Here is a 23,997-nt window from a genome sequence, read left to right on the forward strand (position 1 = left end):
TCCACTGTCCCATTTCTGGACGAAATGTTCTCAAGTGTTTGCCCATACCTACACTTGAATCTCTACTCTCATGTCCCATTACATGACAAAATGTTCAAATGTTTGCCCATACCGACACTGGAATCTCTGCTCAAATGTCCCATTTCAGGACGAAATACTCAAGTGTTCGCCCATACCATCACCAGAACCTCTGTACTACTGTCCCATTTCAGGATGAAATGTTCAAGTGTATACCCATACCATCACTGGAACCTCTGCAAAGGACGAAGAGTCCAAGTGTGCAATTGTCTTGTGTGCAAAGACGGTTATGTCAGTAATTTGAGTGTCAATGTCCCTTTTTAGTATGAATTGTTCCTGTGCTGTTTTACATAGCAGGCAGATGTCATGTGTCCCAGTACACAACTGTTGAATTTCAGGGCAAAGTACTCCACTGGTTTGTTACCCATTTTAGGACGAAGTGTCTGAGTGGTGTGTTGCCCATTTTAGAACAAAGTGTCAAAGTGGGTTGTTACCCATTTTAGGACAAAGTGCCCCATTGGTTTGTAACTAATGTTAGGACGAAGTGTCCCAGTGGTTTGTAATACATTTTAGGACGAAGTGTCTCAGTGGTTTGTTACCCATTTAGGACGAAGTACCCAGTGGTTTATTATCCATTTTAGGACAAAGTAACCCCAGAGGTTCGTAACCCATTTTCGGACGACAAAGTGTCCTTTGGGTTTGTTACCCATTTTAGAACAAAGTACTCCAGTGGTGTTTTGCCCATTTTAGGACGAAGTGTCTCAGTGGCTTGTTACCCATTTTAGGACGAAGTGTCCCAGTGGTTTGTAATTCATTTTAGGACGAATTGCCTCCGTGGTTTGTTACCAATTTTATGACGAAGTTTCCCAGTGGGTTGTTTCCCATTTTAGGACGAAGTGTCTCGGTGGTTTGTTACCCATTTTAGGACGAAGTTTCCTTTGGTTTGAAATCCATTTTAGGACAAAGTGTCTCAGTGGTTTGCTACCCATTTTAGGACAAAGTGCCCCAGTGGTTTGTTACCCATTTTAGGACGAAGTGTCCCAGTGGTTTGTTACCCATTTTAGAACAAAGTGTCACATTGGCGTATTACCCATTTTAGGACAAAGTACTCTAGTGGTGTGTTACCTATTTTAGGACTTAGTGTCCCAGTGATTTATTACCCATCTCAGACATGCGTGTGTCAGTGCGCTGTTAGTAACATTCCATGACAAAGTGGCCCACTGATTTGTTTCCAATGGCATAAAATGTATTTCTGATCCATTTGCCTACTTCAGGACGAATTGTCTTTTTTCTTATCTAAGGCTGGTTTTCTAATATAAATATCAAATTGCGATGATGTTGTATTTTTCACTCGGACACTTTTTAATTCCCAATTTCAGTGTGAACAGGCCTATGCATCGGAAAACTTCATCCTTATATCGGACACTGTGTTTAAACACGGTGTAAAACTAAAATTCATTTAAACTTACGCATTTTTTATTTAAATTAAATTACAAGCAACAGTACATACTAGTACGAAAGTCTATTAATTTGTACCAATTCAAATTAAAAAAAAAAATAGTTCGAAGTCGTAATAACACGAAAAAAGGCAGTACTACGCAAATAAACACGTAATAACGCAAACAAACGCATTTTAGCGCTAATAAAAGCGTAAAAACGCTAAAAAGGCGTAATAACGCTAAACTCAAAGGCTTACTAACGCTAAAAAAGGCGTAATAACGCTAAAAATGGCATTCTTACGCTAAAAAGGCGTAATAATACCAACTTAAAGACGTAGAAACGCTTAAAAAAGTGTTATAACGCCAAACTAAAAGGCGTACAAACGCTATAAAAGGCGTTATAACGCAAACTAAAAGGCGTACAAACGCTATTAAAGGCGTTATAACGCAGACTAAAAGGCGTACACACGCTAAAAAAGGCGTTATAACGCCAATTTCAAAGGCGTACAAACGCTAAAAAAGGCGTTATAAAGGCGTGTGTACTTTATACAGTGATGGCTTCTTTGAAGACATTCAAAGCAAAGCGTTATGAGTACATTTTAGTTTGTTGGATTTGAAAAGACAATTTCAGTCTTTCTGGAAATCGTCCTTGAAAGCAAGAATAGGCAACCGACATTCGTACGGAATACTCTTATGTCATCCCCTATGAATGGATTGATTTTATACGGAAGACTCGATAGTGTGAGGATGTTGTTATTGTTACCATCCACAACGGAAAGCGACAGTGCGATGTCGATTACACGTCAGAGTGATGATAATAACGCGAAAGTACGATAATGAAAACGCAATATCACGGCAATACAATGATCATAACACGACAGTACTTTAATGAAAACGCGATACGACATTATGATGGTGAAAATGCGACGGTACGATGGTGACAACACGAAGTTATATCGCATTATCGTGATCGTACCGTCTTAGTTTCGCGTTATCGTTATGGCAATCGAGCTACCATAATTGTGATTGTAGTAATATCGAGTATTGCGTTTAAGATCAATCCGTTCATAGGCAATATCCATATCAAGATTGCGTACATTTGCCCGTTTGCAGTTTAACAACAATTAAATCTTTGTTATCAATTTAATTATTTAGAAACGTACAGTTGAAACTCTAATTTTTGAAATCATATACGCAAAATATCTTTTTTTTTCAAAGGAATTTCTTGTTTAACATAACCAGAGATGACCCATTTTCAGTTAAAATACCAGTTGAAATTATTTCGTTCGTAATACGATACGTAATGCTGCTAGAGCAATTAAACTGTATAAACATATATTTACCAGCATGTACACTTTCGCGTCTGGATATTTTGGATCATGTTTTCGTATGCACAGTTATGGCACATATTTAGCAAAAAAGGACTGTAAAACTGTGTAACACGGAACTCGAAAAGTAGTTTTGCTAGAGGGATGATACATAACAGACACATTTTCAGCATGTAAATGTGTGATCTTTAGTATTTTGACGCATTTAATAAAACCATAATTATGGACACTTTTTGCAAAAAACACAACAAAAACAAGCCCAATATCATTAAGGAATTTTGTCGCGTATATAGAGAATACTAGGTTAGCGTTGAATACAGAGAAGTTTATGTTGCGAGGCTTAGAACGCCGGAAGCGCGAGCCTTGGCGAGCGCTTTCGGTGTTCGAGCCGAGCAACATAAACTTCTCTGTATTCAACGCTAATCCTAGTATTCTATTTATCCCATTTGATTTTTTCAACGTGACATTTAACATAAATAGATCTAATAACCTTAACAATAATTTTAATTCAGTCATAAAAGCGCTTAAAATCTAACAAATGTAACCATGCGTAGTGATATACATGTATTTGTTCTGGTACGCAAAATAGTCTTTAAAAAATTCACACACAAACTGTAAAACAAGTAAAAAATATCACCATATGCCTACATTCAATTTTACGCAGTATGAGAATTTTAACACATTACGACCGCGAAAAGAAGATTTTACTTTACTATAATTCATTTTATTTTCGAAAGAAAATGATCAAATCCAATATGGCGGCGATTGCTCCTGACAAAATGCTGTCGATGTCAACATACATGTACACCATCGACGACCTAGTTCTGGCTACCATAACTTTATGTCGCTTTTTATGATTTTTGACTGGCGCGACTTTGTACAGGTCTTTCAATACTAAATAAACTGTACGCTGAAGTTTCTTTAGCTATCGAAGACCTTGACAATTTTGACGAGTAAACAGACAATTGCAGCGACTGACACTTTATTTGACAAAATATACAGGGCAATACGTTTTCCGACTTCGGACGAATTTAAGGACGCGCAGAACGTGTTTTTTATAAAATGTTATGGGTATGCCGTGTGTGATCCGATGCATCAATGGCGCCCATGTTAAAATCATTTCCCCGAGAACAGGGAACGACAAAAGTACAAACAAAAATCAAAACACGTAAGAAGTAAAGAACTAGTATCTTACCTTTAATTATCCTTTAAAATCCATCTAATAATCCATTTAACTCAATAATTGACGATTTTGCATCTAGGGTCTTTAATAATTATTTTAGCATAGTTAAATAAAGACCCTTATGCCATTCTATCACTTTATTCAAATGAGTTTATGAACGCGATAAACTTTCTTCTTCGTCACACGCTACGTCATGTACTCTACATTACTGCTGTTCAAATGAACCGGAGCAGTTTATCTAATAATAGCCGTTGGTAAACTCGGTTGCATTTGCAGATTTCTGCATACAAACATAATTATGTTTAAACTTGCACAATGTTTTATTTATCTATGGTAAATGCCCTTATTGTACGAGAAAATAATTTAATATATAAATACACAAAGAATGGAAAACATTCCAGTACACAACAGATAAATAAGTAGAAAATACCCGTGTACAAAATGGGACGTTCCCAATTCCAGTGTGGTGCTATTTTTACCATCTTATACTTTACACAGCTCTATGCCTAACGTGAATTAAATAGGAAAGCAAACATAGCAGATTATTCATGAACTGTGCGATATGTGTATGGCTTGTTGTACATTCTTAATATTTAAGTTAAATGTCAAAAGTATATGCTTTGGTTATAAGCAATGCACATTACACGAAATAAGGAAAATGTGATCAATTGACAATTCAGATATGTCGACATACAGTACATGTAGAAAAAATGTGAAATAAGTCGCGTTTATAATAAATCGTCAAAAAAATGAGGAAAATGACGCAACAAGTATGCCATTTTATGACGCCATCAATCAGCTGATTCATTATACGGATGGCGAAAAATTATGTCATATGACTAGTTTTAAAGGTTGAAGGTCGTATAATTTTGAAGCTTAAGTTTTGTCGACTTTGTTATAAATAAAAAAATAACAAAACAAAAATCGTGTAATTTCATATTTTATTTCAACATTTCTTTTGGTGAATATGTCAGATATATGTTTTTCTGCAAAATGTGCACATTTTCTTCTAATGGGTGACCTTAAAATTCGATCAATGAACCAAACAATATCGACCTAATTTTAGCGCATATCGCATGACGTCATTTAAAAAGTAGTCCGTGCACGCGACAGGTATATTCCACAGTGTTGAATACAAGCAAGTATATCCCACAACGTGTTATACCGTCAATGTCGCTGTGAAAATGGGATAAAAATAAACACTTACTGTGTAACTGCTAGCTCGATTATACGTGTGTTATATTAATAGTAATCACCCTGTGTTTTGTGCAAACATTTTCCTAATTCGATTTGTGTTCAGTTCTCCTGCTGCATTAATTATCGACTGTCATCTACCCGGTACGTCAAACGCGATGTTAAACAGCAGCGCCAATTAAAGGGGCCGTCCAACAGTTTAGTAAGTAAGTAAGTCCAACAGATTGGTAAATAGACAAAATTAAACAAAAAAAGATGTTTCAGAGTCGCAAATTTTCGTTTTTGTTATGATATCTTTGAGGAAATAGTAATACTGACCATTTACCGTGCTCTTAAATATCCATTATATGCATCTTTTTGTCCTGCGACGCGAACCGATTGAATAATTTGGAAAGTTCTGCTGTTGTAGTTATATTTTGGGAAACTAAGAGGATTGCTTATATATGTAAAAAAATACATCCGCATAAAGCTTGAGCTTGGATGGTCGAGAGGTCTTGGCGGGATACTTTTTACTCCAGGACTCCAGTGGCAGTGGTTCGAGCCCTGTTGAGGGTTACTTTTTTCCTTTTTTTAAATTATATTCTTGTTTTTTTACTGGAGATTTTAGGTCAAATGTTTAAATTTATTAATATAAAGCATTTAATGACATGCTTCAATACATGCCAAAATCTGTTGGACGGCCCCTTCTGAATCATTCATCCAGGAACATAGCTGTACTATGACATTTTAATACATTGCAAAAGTATCATATTAATACAAACATTTGAATTAAATTACAGTGGGCAAAAAAGAAAGATTCGCCATAGAAAATAAAGTTTTTTTTCACGTCACAATATTTAGTCTCACATATCGTTATAGACGATTTAATTCTAAACAAATTAGTTGTCGTAAACGTACACTTTTCTAACGCAACACTTTTCAAACTTGAATATCTCAGTCATGGGTAAATAAAAATGATCCAAACGTGTACATGTGATCATTTGACTTTATTTGACTTATTGTCGCCTTCCTATGTGGATGGTTACACTAACAACATCGTCTTACTGTCGAGTAACACGAATAAAATCAACCCATTCATAGGGGATTAAACTAACAGGATTCGGATTTCCGTACAATTGCTGGTTGCCTATTTTGGCTTTCAAAGACAATTTCCAGAAATACTGAAATTGTCTTTACAAATCCAATGAACTAAACGTGATTACGCCTTTTTAAGCGTTTGTACGTCGCTAAGACTGCGTTACTACGCCTTTTTAGCGTTTGTACGCCTTTGAAATTGGCGTTATTACTCACTTTTTAACGTTTGTACGCCTTTTTTAGCGTTATAACGCCTTTAAGTTTAGCGTTATTACGCCTTTTCCAGCGTTTGTACGCCTTTTAGTCTGCGTTATAACGCCTTTAAAGTAGGATTTCTATACGTATACGTCCATTTCGATAAACGCGATTATTTTTAAGTTTTAAAGCGCAAAAAAGACGGATTTCTACCTTGTAACCACCAGATATATTCTTATTGGCATATATACAATTAAATCTATAGCCTAGTTAGCAAGTATTTTATTATTTTTTCAAACGGTACCGCTTTTAAAACCGAAAGTAGGATTTCTAGACGCATACGTCCATTTCAACAAACGCGATTATTTTTTAGCGCAAAAATGACTGATTTTAACCTTGTAACCACCAAATATATTCTAATTGGCATAGATAAAATATGTTTCTTATTATATTATATTTACTTTCATTTCAAGGTGTGTGGGTTTAAGTTTGGTGTGGCTTTAAGTTTGGCGTTATTACGCCTTTTTAAGCGTTATTACGCCTTTATTAGCGTTTGTTTGCGTTGTTACGTGTTTGTTTGCGTAGTAATGCCTTTTTTTCGCGTTATTACGACCTCGATATTTTTTTTAACTTTTAAGTGGTTCTAATAGGCTTTCGTATACTAGCACTATCATATCATAAGTACTTTCCTTTTCACCCCATGAAACGTATTTCAACGGTGTCAGTGCTTGAAAATGGCATATAAAGTAAGTAAGTTCACGTGTGACCCAATTCGCCCACACAAGGATATATATTTGCTCCAAACATCATAATTTGTATTATATAAGGGGTCCTTTTTATTTACTGGCTTTGGTGTATGCACTTACAATGTTCGATTCTTTTCTTATCTCTACATTTTCAATAAAATAATATTCAAATAAATGTGTTGTTAGAAACGCCATGCTCAATCAATACTTTGTTATATCGAACTCATTATTTATTGTTGTCGTTAAATTGCCCTTTCTTTTGCGAAACTACAACTTGAGAGACAACGAATAAGCCGCCTTTGAGATGCTGAAATCTGTCCATTCTGCGTCCGCCTATTCCAAATTCGACAATTACGCCTGAATGATTATTAATTGTTTTTAAAGTTGAACATGATCAATATTGAGTAGTCAGAATTTGATATCCTATCAATCGCACAAACATATGCCATGTATTATATTGATCCTTCTTTTTCAAATCGATCCACAGCTTGTTAATGTTTAGTTTGTGGCACGCTGAAGCGTAACTGCAAACTATTAGTAAACAAAGAAGGTTCAACACACACCCTGTTTTTGTGTCATACTTCACTGGTTCGCTTTTGTTGCTATTTCATGTACTTTTTGCTGGATTGCGTCAGCTGCTTGAATTGAACGCACCTGAACGCTCTCTGGCGGCTTTGTTTGTTATTATGACTATGGCCGTTTTTATCTTAATGTTTTATTAAATATAGATATACCGGTACACTGGTGTGTGTTAAAGCGCAGCTGCTTGTCGTACAGTACAATACATAGTTGTAGTATAGTTGTAGTCATATTAGAAGCGCTATCATAAATATATCAATGAACAGTTTATTGAAAGACATTCGCGCCAATAGATCTACCGGTAGCTATAGTGAACACGCTATCAATTTACATTAAGTCGTCATTTCAAGTAAAACAGTAAAACACGTATGTCAGTTCTGTCGCTATTTCGTAAGAACTTTGTTAGGTGAAGTACACTGATATGTTTCATTCGCATATTTACTATTCAATATAAAGAGACACAAAAGAGTAAGGCTGAACACTACTAGTGTTACTTCCTGCATTAGCATGTTCACTTATGATGCAATCATAACGGTGTATGGTGGGCTGCACGAGTAGCCTCGTGAAAGTCATATCAAATGTAGTATCACCTATTATTAACTGATTTAATATATTCTATATATATTATAAGTTTCGCATGATCATTTTCAATTCATCAATAGTATGTATTTGCCGTTCTATTGTGTATCCAAGCATATGAAGAATACAATTTTGGCCAATGCTCGTGTGGTTTAAGTGTTATGTTTCAGAACTCCAGATTGGGATGATCATTTTCTCTATAATCAACGTTACTTGAAATTTGATCATTGATTTTAGAATGACAATAAACAAACATAATAAAAATACTGCGTGCAGAAATAGGTCGCCCTGTACCTTTACCCCCCCCCCCCCCCCACATCCCGCACTTTTGTGTAGTCAGGCTTAATCCCTATCAAACACACGATTTAATATACCGGTACGCTCTCTGAGTGGTCTAGTGGAAGAGTGTCTGATTTTCTCTTATAGTCCCAGGGTTCGAATCCTGATTTAATAATTATTTTAGAATGTTTCAAGTTATAAAGTTGTGTTATTAAATACATTTAATTTCATTGTTCAAGCATTCAAAAACATGAGAACACACCCCTTTATACAACTTTTTAAGAAAGTGGGGCGAATATTGTTTCATTGATAATTTCAATATTTTGCCATTCACAAATACAATGACATTTTATTTGAATACATGTATATAATACAACTATCATGGCAACATATGTTCAGTAGTCTTTGCCATTCGAAACAATGTTAATAACTATATTATAAACATTGTGGCAACATATGTAAACAGCCATATAGATGAAAATATTACATTTTGAACTGCCGACAAACAGCATGAAATAGATTGCATAAATGGCTCACCATACTTCTCTGGTTAAAAGGTTTCCCGCTGATTCTGATGATCTCTTCTTTCTGAAAACACGCGGGTAAAAAAGACCACGTGTGGCGGGTAACAGTGGACGATTTATAAACAGCGGATTACCGGTAAATAAGAATACACGGTAACTGGTATTATTGTATTATATTAGTTACAGTAGCTTAGTATTTTTGAACTCATATATGTACTTGCAGACACTTATTTTGTAGCGTTGTGAAGTCGAGTACAGCTATTGTTGATATTGATGATGCAATACGGTTATCGTAAGGAGGGGCAGCTGGGACTTGGATTATTGCAACTAAGAGAAATCGTTTACATACTTTCATATTTATGAATAAAATCACATATCGGTAATCCATATTTACGAACACAACTGTAATGTTTGAATTAGTTTTAAATGGTTGTAAGAATACTGGTCATGTACGTAATTCCGGCCACTTTTGGGACTATTTAAGAAAAATCTTTAGTGTTAGGCAACTGGTTGAAACTAAACTTCACATATATAATCCTGGGTTCAAAACTCACCTGGCATGAAAATTTGAATAGAATTCGATCGGTGAATGTTACTTAATGAACAGAAGATGATGACATGTAAACTATCCATTTTCGTAGGTTAAATGTACCTAAAAAATCGGCCACTTTTCAGTTTGATCTGCAGATAAAATTACAAAGCAATATCTTTAGACAAATGTCCTCAATTTCAGAGTATTAATCAATGTTTATACTATTAAAATTTTTGACTTGAAATTTAAAATAAATGTGAAATTGTTATACCAGTTACTCCCCCTACCTATTTTAATAAATATAAACAATGGGAAGCTGCTAATTCTTTAAAAAAATACTTGTTTTTAATGGGTTTAATCAATTTTTTCAAACACAGCTAAAAAACTTAACACATTTTGTTTAAAAAGTTTGCTTCAGTGTTGATTATTAGTAAACGCTTATATATAATATTTAAACATGTAATCTAGTAATATTCTTATCAAGGGAGGTAATTCATATATCAAAAATTTATATTTAGGTTCTGATTTGTATGTTTTGAATATAATTTTTTGTACAATTAATTGGTAAAACTTTAATTAAAGTTTATTAGATAAAATTTAAATAATTTTGTCAAATATATTTGTTTTTTTATATGAATATTATTGTTGCAACTAATGATGACATCACTTTCCCCACGAGCCAAATATTTCCTGCTATATTTGTGACATTTTAACACAAAAGTTTACAATGATATGGTTCTTACATTTGCAACATATTAAGAGTAGGGATGGTTTTCATGTTGTTTTTTCTAAATAAAAACAAAATAAGTGCGTGAAGATCATGAAAATGATTTTACACAGATGGCCGATTTTTTACGTACAGGCCGGAATTACGTACATGACCAGTAAGGTAAAAAATTAACATAAATCATGCAGGCCGTGCGTCATTTTGCCAAAATGTGAACGAATTCCTTTAGTCGACAAAATACACTTAAAGTAATATATTTTTGCCCGTGGTCATTATGCCAAATGCTGAACAAATACCTTTAGTTGACACAAATATATAACTTTGTGTATATAAATATATATTATATTGTGTCTATTACATTTCGTTAAGTGTAAAATTATGAATTAGGGACTATACGGACCATGGATTTGATTAATTGATGGAGTTTTCATAACACTGTTATGTAGTAATTTTATAGTAGTAAATATGATATGAACATTTAATTATCACCATTTGAAAGATGAATGTTATATTTAACTCGTTAAGTTATTTTCAATGTGAAAGAATGGACTATAGTTTTGATCAGTTAATTACCACCAAAAGCATTGATATTGAATTTAGTTTGAATGTGAAATAGGAGTGTCATATAAACTCTTAATAAACAAATGTTTAAGTCAGTGTGTGTTTTTTTTAATTCACCATTTTGCGCATGGGGTCAGGTCCCTTAGATTGGTGACTATTTTTGACTAAAATTGGGAAATTAGTATTGTAAAACAAATGCTTTTACATTGGGAATATAAGTGTTTTTAATATTTACTAATTTTCAACATATAGAGCTGGATGAAAACTATAGGTTGAGATTAAAAAACAAAATTGGTGGTGAAAATGAGGGAACCTTCAAATGGGAATTTTTAGGGGAAAAATATTCTTTTCTCTTTTGGGAATGAGACGGAATACAGGCCCAGAATTTGAAGAGAATACAACACTGGTAACGATTTATAAGGCTAATTTTAATTTCAACATTGTGAGATGCAATAAGTTTAATTGTATAAAGAAATGTAATTGAAAGAAGTTTTGTTATTTTTAAATGTATGCATGATTTCAAGGTGCTTTCGTATACTTTGTCATTATATCGACCAAAGGTGATTTGTCCGCTTTTTCATAACTTCCAAGACCTTTGTGCTGTCTCTGTAATATATAATCTGCCAAGCGCTTATGTCGACTATGTCATATCTTCCAAGGGACTTTTGTCGACTATGTCATATCTTCCAAGGGGCTTTTGTCGACTATGTCATATCTACCAAGCCCTTATGTCGACTATGCGTTATCTACCAAGCGCTTATGTCAACTATGTCATATCTACCAAGCGCTTATGTCAACTATGTCATATCTACCAAGCGCTCATGTCAACAATGTCATATTTACCAAGCGCTTATATCGACTATGTCATATATACCAAGCGCTTATGTCGACTATGTCATATCTGCCAAGCGCTTATGTCGACTATGTAATATCTACCAACGGCTTATGTCGACTATGTCATATCTACCAAGTGCCTATGTCGACTATGTCATATCTACCAAGCGCTTATGTCGCCTATGTCATATCTACCAAGCGCTTATGTCGATTATGTCATATCAACCAAGCGCCTATGTCCACTATGTCATATCTACCAAGCGCTTATGTCGTCTATGTCATATCTACCAAGCGCATATGTCGACTATATCATATCTACAAAGCGCTTATGTCGACTATGTCATATCAACCAAGCGCCTATGTCCACTATGTCATATCTACCAAGCGCAAATGACGACTATGTCATATCTACCAAACGCTTATGCCGACTTTGTCATATCTACCAAGCGCTTATGTCGTCTATGTCATATCTACCAAGCGCTTATGTCGCCTATGTCATATCTACCAAGCGCTTATGTCGACTATTTCATATCTACCAAGCGCTTATGTCGACTATGTCATATCTACCAAGCGCTTATGCCAACTATGTCATATCTACCAAGCGCTTATGTCGACTATATTATTTCTATCAATCGCTTATGTCGACTATGTCATATCTACCAAGCGTCTATGTCGACTATGTCATATCTACCAAGTGCTTGTGACGCCAATGTCATATCTACCAAACGCTTATGTCGACTATATCATATCTACCAAGCGCTTATGTCGACTATGTCATATCAACCAAGCACCTATGTCCACCATGTCATATCTACCAAGCGCTTATGACTACTATGTCATATCTACCAAGCGCTTATGTCGACTATGTCATATCTACAAAGCGATTATGTCGCCTATGTCATATCTACCAAGCGCTTATGTCGACTATTTCATATCTACCAAGCGCTTATGTCGACTATGTCATATCTACCAAGCGCTTATGCCAACTATGTCATATCTACCAAGCGATTATGTCGACTTTATCATATCTAGTAATCGCTTATGTCGACTATGTCATATCTACCAAGCGTCTATGTCGACTATGTCATATCTACCAAGCGCTTATGACGCCAATGTCATATCTACCAAATGCTTATGTCGACTATGTCATATATATCAAGCGCTTATGTCGACTATGCCATATCTACCAAGCACTTCTGTCGACTATGTCATATCTTCCAAGTGCTTTTGTCGATTTTGTCATATCTACCAAGCCCTTATGTCAACTATGTCATATCTACCAAGCGCTTTTGTCTAGTATGTCATTTCTATTAAAGGGTTTTTTGTCCATGATGTAGTATCTACCAGTGGGCTTTGCTTCACTACTGTATGTCTTATCTACCAAGGGTTTTTGTCCACTTTGTCATATCTACCTACAGGCTTTTGTCTGCTATGTAATATATCTACTATTACGTATTGTCTTATTTTTTTAATTTCATATATCTAGTTCTGCCAATCCAATAGTCATAGCTAACAATCTCACATTTCTACAACATTTGCTTCCTTGTTAAATTTCAAAGGGGTGGGAGATTAAATTGTTTTTGAATTTGTCATAACAGGACAGATTAATTGGTCTATTAAGTTACAATAAAAATTTAGGCCGGTCACATGAATAACAAAACTGTCTTTGTACAGTTTAAATGTTACCAGTTGACCCTTTAAGCACTGACCAAATAATGGGCTCTTTCGTTGATATGATAAAAGCAGTGTTTTTGAGCCCTTGTTGATTTTGGTAGAAATTAAGAATTCATTTGGACTCCTTTGAAAACAAGAATTAATAATTACACCATTAATTACACATTTAAATTTAAGTATCTTCCAGTGAGTGAACAAACAATATATTAAACTACATGTATCACCTTTTGAAGTTCAAAAATGACAGGTTATTATGAATAATTGTCTCTTGCCTTGTAATCAGGAACACCTTAATATATGTATATCTTTTTGCTACCTTACTCTTGACAGATATTTTCTTTTTATCTGGACACATAAGACAAAGGTACTTACAGTGAACGTACAATTTCTTGTCTGTCGAGATAGCACAGTGGTTGGGTCACAGGCTTCTTACCTCAATGATACAGGTTTAATGCCCAATCTCTGTGCATTAGAGTTAGCTAGGTGGTCACCATACCAGACAGGTGGGGTTGCTGATGGGTACTCCAGTTTGCCACTGCCTACACAGACATTTTACCCTTTCCCATTCAAGAGTGAAGTGAAAATGGCTATGTGCAAACAGCATAAAACCAGATGAGCCTGCGAGTAACTCACAGTATGTTCAGGTTTTATGCTGTTTGCTGCTCATCAGTATCTCAGGGTTGGAAATGAAGCCTTTAAAATTGAATCCAGTAAGAACGGTCTTTAATTAAATGTAACTTTCTAAAGCACTACAAATGCGGCAAAATATTATGTTTCTAAGAGGTAAAGGGTTAAAGACATTAGTTTGTTTCTGATATTGTACATTACACAGAAACATGTTTGTTATTCCAGACACTTTCAGCCATGACAAAGGTCACAGTGGTAAATCTACCAGACATGGGTGCCCAGGAGGTCTACCATCCATGTGACAATGAGGAGAAAGGCGGGAAGATTGCATTTAACTCCCCTCCTTCCTTAGATGATATTGACAACTCTGATGTGTTTAACCCCCCTGCCTGTGTAGATGTTCATGACAAGTCTCATTATGTCCTTGTTTTAAAGGATGGTATGTTAACTTTAGTATCAGTTCAGTTTTTTATCAAGAGAACACGTTTTTTAACTGCAATTCTCTGAAAGTTTCTTCAATTATTTATAATTAGCTGTGTTGATAATTATATCTGTATACAGATGCTTTCATTTGACCTGCAACTCTGGTTGTTGACGTTCAGAATAATTGATTTTAATGCACAAGTATTGAAATGTTTTCGGGATGTTGACTAGCAATTTTTTGTTTCAATGAATCAAATTAAGTTCATGAATATTTGCGTAATGTGTAAATTGTTGTCAATAGGAAAACCGCAAAAAACTGTGTATTCCAATTTTTTTAATAGGGCAAAGTTTCCAAGGTTTTGATAAAAAAATAAATATATAATGGATCGGATGTATGTATGAATGAATATCTTCCACCAATTCTTAGTGATTCTCTACAACTATATTGTTATACCAACATCAGTGGTCAGGGGTTTTTTTTAGAGAAAGGGGAAGACGCTGGACGCTGGGTGAAAGGGGAAAAAAAGAGTGCGAAAGAGAGATATTAGGGGAAAAAATAAAAACTGTTCATTTCAATGTCTTTAACTCATCAAAAGAGACTTGTCTCTGTCCTTTTTGTTCTTAAACACATTTAACAGGTATTAAAGTCAAAGTCCTTAATAAAGTTGCAGGTGTAGATCTAATAATGGGAAATGTTTTCAACTATATTTTTGTACTGGGGCCGGGGGACGATGTCAATTTTGTGATTTCAATTTCATGATGAATGGGTTGACGATCTTGATTTGCTACAGTATTGGAAGGGAAAGGAGCGGCAGCTGCCGATTGTCTACTTTCACTTTCACAATGTTCGATGTTGATTACCTCGGAATCCTGCTGGGTTATAACGGTTTTCGATGATTCTTTCTTAAAAAATGCCTCGATGCGTTCAGTATCTTCCAAGTTCGAATGTTTTATTTTGTTTGTGTAAGAACGCTAATTGTGAGACATTTTTTTCTGTTTTCACGTTTATACATCGGCTTGCACATAGCCCGGATGAAAATTCGACTGGTTTCCGGTATTTAATTGACGAAACACCCTTCTCGCGCAAGACCGGTATCCAGTAAAATAGTCACATGATTATTACGATTAGTTGCCCAGTTTACATGACGTTATTTAAGAGCTATATTTAGAATAACTGGGATTCCCAGATGTTGTGTGTTCGTCTGGAGAGAGAGAGCGCGAATTCGTTGTATAGTCAACATCCGTATTCTCGCGGTATCCCTATTTCCGCGGTATTTCGGTTGCGCCCCTTTAGTGTTGTTTACCTGTTAGATTTGGTGACCCAATTTCTTTTGCCGTCAGAAAACAATATTTTCAGTCATAATGAGCAATATTTTGGTAAGTCGGATTGTTATCCGTGAGAAATACATTTTTTCCACCAAATTAAACAATATTCACATTCAATTTTTCAGTATTTCAGCTTTTTACAACTTGTTGCACATCGTCTGCTCGCATTTTCCCGATCTCACTAATATGCAAATTTTACAAGCTCCGCCCACATGACAAAGGTTACACAACACATTTTAAAGATTAGGCCTTAAACCACTTAATTTTATACGGTAGGATGAACCTGAATGATCATGAGGGTTGGGTCTTCAAGGTGCAACGATCAATTATCAATGATGATTTATGCATGTAGACAAAGTTTTCCACCAAAACTAATAGACTTTCCTGATGAGAAGTTGATCTTATTGGGACAATATGATATTTATAAACATTGGGTGCATCTGAAACAGTGTACACATGTTAAAATGCTCAGAAGAGGAAGCCCCTTGAGGTGCATGCGTTGTCCAGAGGAGTAGCATTATGACTGTTGTGCAGTTCAAACGATTGTTAAACTACTTATGTTCATTTTAAATCAAATTTAATCTTTAATCATTAATGTTACTATTACAAAGTTAAGCTTCAGTGCAGATATCATGTTTTAACTGTGATTTAGTGACGTAAAGCCTGTTGACATACTTACCGCGAGAATATGAATATGGCGTCTCGTACGCATCAGTGAACAGTATGGTGTATTAACTGCTTGGTACGAAATAAAACATTATTTATATAAATGAAAATTAGATGGATATCAGCAGAAAAGTAGTTTATCTTCGCAAAGGAGTCCATAATTTATAAATTAAGTATTTATTTCAATATTTTTTTTTTATTTGAACGTTAAGTAACGCGAGAATACGGATGACCAGTATACATGGTGCAAATTGGATAATTGTCGAATGCCCCAAGGAAAAATAAACATTTCTTTGAGAGAAAATATTATATTTTGGTGAAAAATGATATTTTTGGTGGGGAAATTGTATTTTAAGGGGAAAAATTCTGGTAGGGGAAGACGCCGAATATCGGCGTCACTTTCTTAGTAAAAAAAACCCTGGTGGTAAATTACTTCTTTAAGGAGTTTTAAATACATTGGCCCCTAAATGAAAGTAGGTCAAAATCTTTGCATGAAGAGAAAGGTTAAGTGTTTATGTTTTCAAAGATCAAATGGGCTGTCCAAAACTAAGATAAAACACATGAATAAGAATGGCCTTGTTTCAAATTCTCAAACCTGTTTAGTAAATACTGGACATATTTCTATTGTCAGATTTTGTATACTTTTATTGTAAGGATGAGACTGATCAACAGTGTTGTAGAAAACATTATTAAAATCATAATCAACGACTTGCTGTATATTTTTGTGATATTTTGGAAATCACAGACTTTGATAAGCTATTATTTATGCCTAAACTGTTGTCTTATTGTTATACAGACCCTGATACACCTAGTGTTGAATCAGACGACTCCAGTGAAACCTCCGGAGCGTTCATGAATGTTTTTAGAAATGTTGTGGAAGTGCACACATACATAGATAACTGCATCACCAGGCACAAAAGGTTGCTGGGATATGTAAGTCACCTTTGACCTTGACATCCCCCCTTTGTAGAAGAGGGGGTACCGGTATATTGTTTTGCTCTATGTTGGTCTGTTGGTCAGTCTGTCTGTTGGTACACCAATTTGTTTCCGATCAATAACTTGGGAACAGGATGATCAATTGGCGTGATACTTCCCATGTGCCTTGGCCTTTGCCAGTAGATGACCCCTATTGAAACTGGGGTCACAAGGTCAAAGGTATCTGTCACGCTTAGAGTGAAAATTGTTTCAGATCAATAACTTGTAAACGGAGGGACTGATTGGCTTGATACTTCCCATGTGCATTGGAGTTGGACAGTGATGGACCCTTTTGAAATTGGGGTCATTTGGTCAAAGGTCACGGTCACTGTGGCACTAAGTGTAAAATAGTTTCAGATCAATAACTCGTCAACTGATTCACTGATTGGCTTGATACTTCCCATGTGCATTGGCCTTTGACATTAGATGACCCCTATTCAAATTGGGTTCATTATATTAAAGGTCAAGGTCACTGTCACAATAAGTGTGAAAATCGTTTCTGATTGGGAATAAATAAGATACTTTTAACACATCAAAGGTTCCCTACATAGCACTCAAATATTCCAGCCCTAAGTTATAAGTTATCATAATTATAAAACAACCTTTACGTTTCTTGTTTACTGTATAGCACATTAGGTGGAATTGTCAGTTATCTGTTGCTATTTTCTTTCCAGATATGTATTGCTATAGTGACACTGGCGGCTGCTGCTTACTTCATAGCAGCCCTTGTCATCCATAATCGCCAGGAGACCCCCAGTCTCCGCCCCTTGGTCACCCTGGCGGTTGCCATAGTGACATGCCTAGTAGTGTGGCTGGTGAAGTCAAAGTGTGGCAGGCAGATACAGAGATTGACGATGAGGCTTAGACAGATATTCAATAAGAAAGTGATGAAGGTTTTCAACATGTAAGTCAATAGTTTTCACGCCAAACCATTTAAGGAAATTGATTTCAATGCACATTTGAGGACCAATACACAACCGCCATAATTATTGCATAAACATAAATTTACTTTCTAAATCAATGTGGCTATTGCAGAAGTAATATCTATCAAAGTACTTTTGTTTTTATTCCCACCAACCAAAAAAGGTATGAAGTTCAAGATACAAAACAGGTAACAAGTTCAGTTACACATCATTATATGAAAATTTTCTACAAAATCACAAAGTAAATACAATTATCAGAAAAACATGACTTTGTGACTCACTGTGTAACCTCTACTTTGCTCTGTCCCCAGGGTGATTGCACTAGTAGCATTCAGGTGTAACCTTTATATTGCTCTGTCCCCAGGGTGATTGCACTAGTTGCATTCAGTGGAATCCTCTGTGTCCTTGTCTTCACCTGCGTTCAGTCGCCTGGCAACCTGTTTTCCCTCCTGGGGTTTGGAATCTTCGTGCTGTTTCTATGGTTCCTGTCAGAACATCCAACCAAGGTATGTTTTAACAAATACTGGAGTGTCTGTTGTGTGTTTGGTTAAGTCATGGACTGAACAACATATTGTTTTTAAGTTAACCCTTTACCACTTAGATATGTATTTAGATGCATTTGCTGTTCCGAAGAAAATTTAATTTAATTAAAGAATTTTCTTACTAGATTCAAGTTTTAAAGGCTTCATTTCCAACCCTTAGATACTGATGAGCAGCAAACAGCATAAAACCTGAACAGACTGCGAGTTACTGCCCTGGGTTTATGCTGTTAGCACATAGCCATTTTCACTTTGCATGAGTGGGAAAGGGTTAAATTGTTTAATGTCATTTTATGCCCAAGACATCTTAATACAATAAGTGATTTTCTTGTTGGACCTTCTGTCTATCAGTGGGCTTCAGGTCAAGTTAATTTTACCATTCTATCAAGAACCAACAGCAATCTCTACAACTCTTTGATTCATGCATCGTTATTGTTTTATTACTAACCATTCACTATCCCCCCATATCATCAAACCTCTCTATGATCTTCATCTAATATGGCAATCATTCAAATAGGCAATCTGTTGCTTTGTTTAATTTTGTTGCTTAGTGTAATTGTGTTGCTTAGTTTAATTGTGTTGCTTAGTTTAATTGTGTTGCTTAGTTTAATTGTGTTGCTTAGTTTAATTGTGTTGCTTAGTTTAATTGTGTTGCTTAGTTTAATTGTGTTGCTTAGTTTAATTGTGTTGCTTAGTCAGAGCTCCAGATAACTTTTCTGAGTAATTGGGTAAATACCCAATACTTTTAAGTTCAATGGGTAGTTTCATTTTCAATTGGGTACAAAAAAAGACGGTACCCTCTACTTTAATTGACAATTGGGTATTTTTGTATTAAAATTGGCTATTTTCATTGTCTTAAATGCTCAAATGCTTACCTGACTGAGCTGGTTGAAATTCCACTCTTAATTGATTAGTTTCAGAGATCTTGTGTAATTATGTAGATGTATCCATAATATAGAGTCTTGATTTAAAAAACGTTTGACGATTTTTTTCCATCAGTTTTCTTACAATGTAAGCACTTTCAGAGCTTGCCTCCGACAAAATATCATCAAGAGTTAGTTTCACTATATTTTCCTCTTCTGATTGTGTGTTGCTGGTGGTTAAATAACTTAAAATTGAGTTTGTTTGTGCCTCGGATGCCATGTTTCCCTTTTTATGGCCTCGTGGTTTCGACATTTTCACAATAATAACACGTAGTTACATAGACGCTGAAGGTTATACTGAAAGCGCTTGGACGAAGCGGAAAGAATCCGGGTATTTCGGACCCGGGTATTTCCGGGACAAATTTACTCGTTGTGCAGAGGAAAAATACGATATGCGTAATCGGCAATTTCAATTGGGTTTCGGTACGCAGAGTTTTATTTTTCTATGCATAATCTGCAATTTTACATTGGTTATTTACGCAAATACGCACTTTATCTTTAGCTCTGTTAGTTTATTTTGTTGCTTAGTTTAATTTTGTTGCTTAGTTTAATTTTGTTGCTTAGTTTAATTGTATTGTTAACTTAAGCAGAAATACTTATTGCAACATCTTTTTCATACTTACACAGTATTGCTCACTACCATGCCAAATCCACTACCTTACCTCACTTTGAGGTTGATCTCAATTAGACTTAAATTAGACTTAAAATGTTTGAAATGCACTTTTTCTTCCTTTACCAATTTGGCGTGGGGGAATTTCAAAACACAGAAACTTAAAAAAAAAAGATTTTACAAGGATATGACCTGTTTGATCACAAATTGATGCCACATTGAATGTGCTAAAATAATGGTACACTTTATTATGCCCCCCTTCGAAGAAGAGGGGATATATTGTTTTGCACATGTCAGTCGGTCTGTCTGTCGGTCCGTCCACCAGATGGTTTCCGGATGATAACTCAAGAACGCTTAGGCCTAGGATCATGAAACTTCATAGGTACATTGATCATGACTGGCAGATGACCCTATTGATTTTCAGGTCACTAGGTCAAAGGTCAAGATCACAGTGACTCGAAATAGTAAAATGGTTTCCGGATGATAACTCAAGAATGCTTATGCCTAGGATCATAAAACTTCATAAGTACATTGATCATGACTGACAGATGACCCCTATTGATTTTCAGGTCACTAGGTCAAAGGTCAAGGTCACTGTGACTCGATAAAGTAAAATGGTTTCCGGATGATAACTCAAGAATGCTTACGCCTAGGATCATGAAATTTCATAGTTACATTGATCATGACTGGCAGATGAACCCTATACATTTTCAGGTCACTAGGTCAAAGGTCAAGGTCACAGTGACTCGAAACAGTAAAATGCTTTCCTGATGATAAATCATGGATAATTAGGCCTAGGAACATGAAACTTCATAGGTACATTGATCACATTCTGGTCAGTAGGTCAAAGGTCAAGGTCACAGTGACCAATAAAATATTTACACAATGGCTTCAACTACAATTGACAGCCCATGTGGGGGGCATGATGTTTTACAAAAGCCCTTGTTTTTATTTATTTTTAGCTCACCTGATTTCTCAGGTGAGCTTTTGTGACCAGTCTTTGTCTGTCGTATGTCTGTCCGTTTGTCCGTTAATATTTGCTCGTAAACACTCTAGAGGCCACATTTCTTGTCCCATCTTCATGAAACTTGGTCAGAAGCTTTGTCCCAATGAAATCTCGGCCGAGTTTGAAACTGGGTTGTGCCGGGTCAAAAACTTGGTCACTAGGTCAAAAAAAAGAAAAACCTTGTAAACACTGTAGAAGTCACATTTCATGCCCAATCTTCATGTTACTTTGTCAAAATGTTTGTCTTAATGATATGTTGGTTGAGTTCAAAAGTGGTTTTGATCCGTTGAAAAACATGGGCGGGGCAGTTTTCCTTATTCGGCTTTAGAGAAACCGTGTAAACACTCTAGAAGTCACAATTTTTGCCCAAACATCATGAAAGTTGGTCAAAACATTGGTTCAATTGATGTCTCAGATGAGTTCGAAAATGATTAGATCGGTGAAAAAACATGGCCGCCAGTGGGCGGGGCATTTTTCTCTATATGTATATAGTGGCAGTTTTCCCTATTTGGCTATAGAGAAACCTTGTAAACACTCTAGAAGTCACAATTTTTGCCCAATCATCATGAAAGTTGGTCAAAACATTGGTTTTATTGATATCTCGGACGAGTATGAAAATGGACGGGATCGGTGAAAAAACATGGCCGCCAGTGGGCAGGGCATTTTTCTCAATATGTATATAGTTAAAACATGTGAACACAGTAGAAGTCACATTTTTAGCCTAATCTTTATGAAATTTGCTTAGAACATTTGTTTCCTTGATACGAGAGTTGACTTAAAAAATGGTTCCGGTCAGTTGAATAACATGGCTGCTGGGAGGGGGGCAGTTTTCTCATCATTATGCCCCCCCCCCCCCCCCTTTCGAAGAAGAGGGGGTATATTGTTTTGCTCATGTCGGTTCGTCCGTCCACCAGATGGTTTCCAGATGATAACTGAAGAGCACTTATGCCAAGGATCATGAAACTTCATAGGTACATTGATCATGACTCACAGATGACCCCTATTGATTTTCAGGTCACTAGGTCAAAGGTCAAGGTCATGATGACCCGAAATAGTAAAATGGTTTCCGGATGATCACTAAAGAACACATATGCCAAGGGTCATGAAACTTCATAGATACATTGATCATGACCTGCAGATGACCCCTATTGATTTTCAGGTCACTTGGTCAAGGTCACGGTGACCCAAAGCAGTAAAATGGTTTCCAGATGATAACTCAAGAACGCTTATGCCTAGGATCATGAAACTTCAGAGATACATTGATCATGACTCGCAGATAACCCCTATTGATTTTCAGGTCACTAGGTCAAAGGTCAAGGTCACGTTGACCCGAAATAGTAAAATGGTTTCCGGATGATAACTCAAGAACGCTTAGGCCTAGGATCATGAAACTTCATAGGAAGATTGATCATAACTCGTAGATGACCCCTATTAATTTTCAGGTCACTAGTTCAAAGGTCAAGGTCATGATGATCCGAAATAGTAAAATGGTTTCCAGATGATAACTCAAGAATGCTTACGCCTAGGATCATGAAACTTCATAGGTACCTTGATCATGACACGAAGATGACTCCTACTGATTTTCAGGTCACTAGGTCAAAGGTCAAGGTCACGGTGACCTGAAATAGTAAAATGGTTTCTGGATGATAACTCAAGAACGCTTATGCCTAGGATCATGAAACTTCATAGGTACAATGATCATGACTCGCAGATGACCGCTATTGATTTTCAGGTCACTCGGTCAAAGGTCAAGGTCACAGTGCCAAAAAACGTATTCACACAATGGCTGTCAAGGTCATGGTGACTCAACTTAGAAAAATGGTTTCCGGATGATTACTCAAGAATGCTTACGCCTAGGATCATGAAACTTCATAGGTACATTGATCATGACTCGCAGATGAAATAACGATGAAACTTGACCAGGATGTTTGTCTGGACAATATCTAGGTCAAGTTTGACATTTGGTAAAGATTGAATCAACTGACTCCTCTCAGGTGAGTGAACTAGGGCCATCTTGGCCCTATTGTTTTATATGGTCAGATCAACTGCCGTTGGAACCCTTATTGTATTCTATGTATTTATAAAATGAAATGTTTAATAATTTCATTTAAAACCAGGTTTTCAGAAGGAAAAAACTGGTTATAAACTTGGCAAATGTCGGCGGGCTGGCGGGCGGAACAAGCTTGTCCGGGCCATAACGTTGTCGTTCATTGTGACATTGTAAAATCATTTGGCACATTTGTTCACCATCATTAGACGGTGTGTCGCGCGAAAGAGTTACGTCGATATCTCCAAGTTCAAGGTCACACTTTGAGTTCAAAGGTCAAAAATGGCCATAAATGAGCTTGATACGGGCCATAACTATGTCATTCATTGTGAGATTTTAAAATCATTTGCCACATTTGTTTTCCATCATGGGACGGTGTGTCGCACAAAAGAATTACGTCAACATCTCCTAGGTCGCCACGACTAAAAATATATCTATTTTGAAACAAAGGGGGTTAATTATAAAC

At 36.0% G+C, this 23,997-nt stretch overlaps 1 protein-coding gene across 4 annotated transcripts in view; it reads left to right on the forward strand.

Annotated features, from left to right (window-relative positions):
- Positions 1 to 9,145: 9,145 nt before the first annotated feature.
- Positions 9,146 to 23,997, forward strand: part of LOC127855380 (sodium/nucleoside cotransporter 1-like) — a 54,936-nt gene continuing 40,084 nt past the window's right edge. Inside the window, exons 1-6 of one of the 4 annotated variants that reach the window (XM_052390884.1) lie at positions 9,149 to 9,291; positions 14,319 to 14,532; positions 17,305 to 17,441; positions 18,158 to 18,387; positions 18,718 to 18,741; positions 18,795 to 18,912. In XM_052390884.1, coding sequence (XP_052246844.1) covers positions 14,331 to 14,532; positions 17,305 to 17,441; positions 18,158 to 18,387; positions 18,718 to 18,741; positions 18,795 to 18,912 — 711 coding nt within the window. In that variant the 5' untranslated portion in view covers positions 9,149 to 9,291; positions 14,319 to 14,330. Of the gene's footprint in view, positions 9,292 to 14,318; positions 14,533 to 16,441; positions 16,585 to 17,304; positions 17,442 to 18,157; positions 18,388 to 18,717; positions 18,742 to 18,770; positions 18,913 to 23,997 lie in introns of those variants that run through there. The other 3 variants (XM_052390883.1, XM_052390882.1, XM_052390886.1) reach the window with 3 other exon arrangements.

Source organism: Dreissena polymorpha, chromosome 13 (assembly GCF_020536995.1).
Source record: "Dreissena polymorpha isolate Duluth1 chromosome 13, UMN_Dpol_1.0, whole genome shotgun sequence".
NCBI lineage: Eukaryota > Metazoa > Mollusca > Bivalvia > Myida > Dreissenidae > Dreissena > Dreissena polymorpha.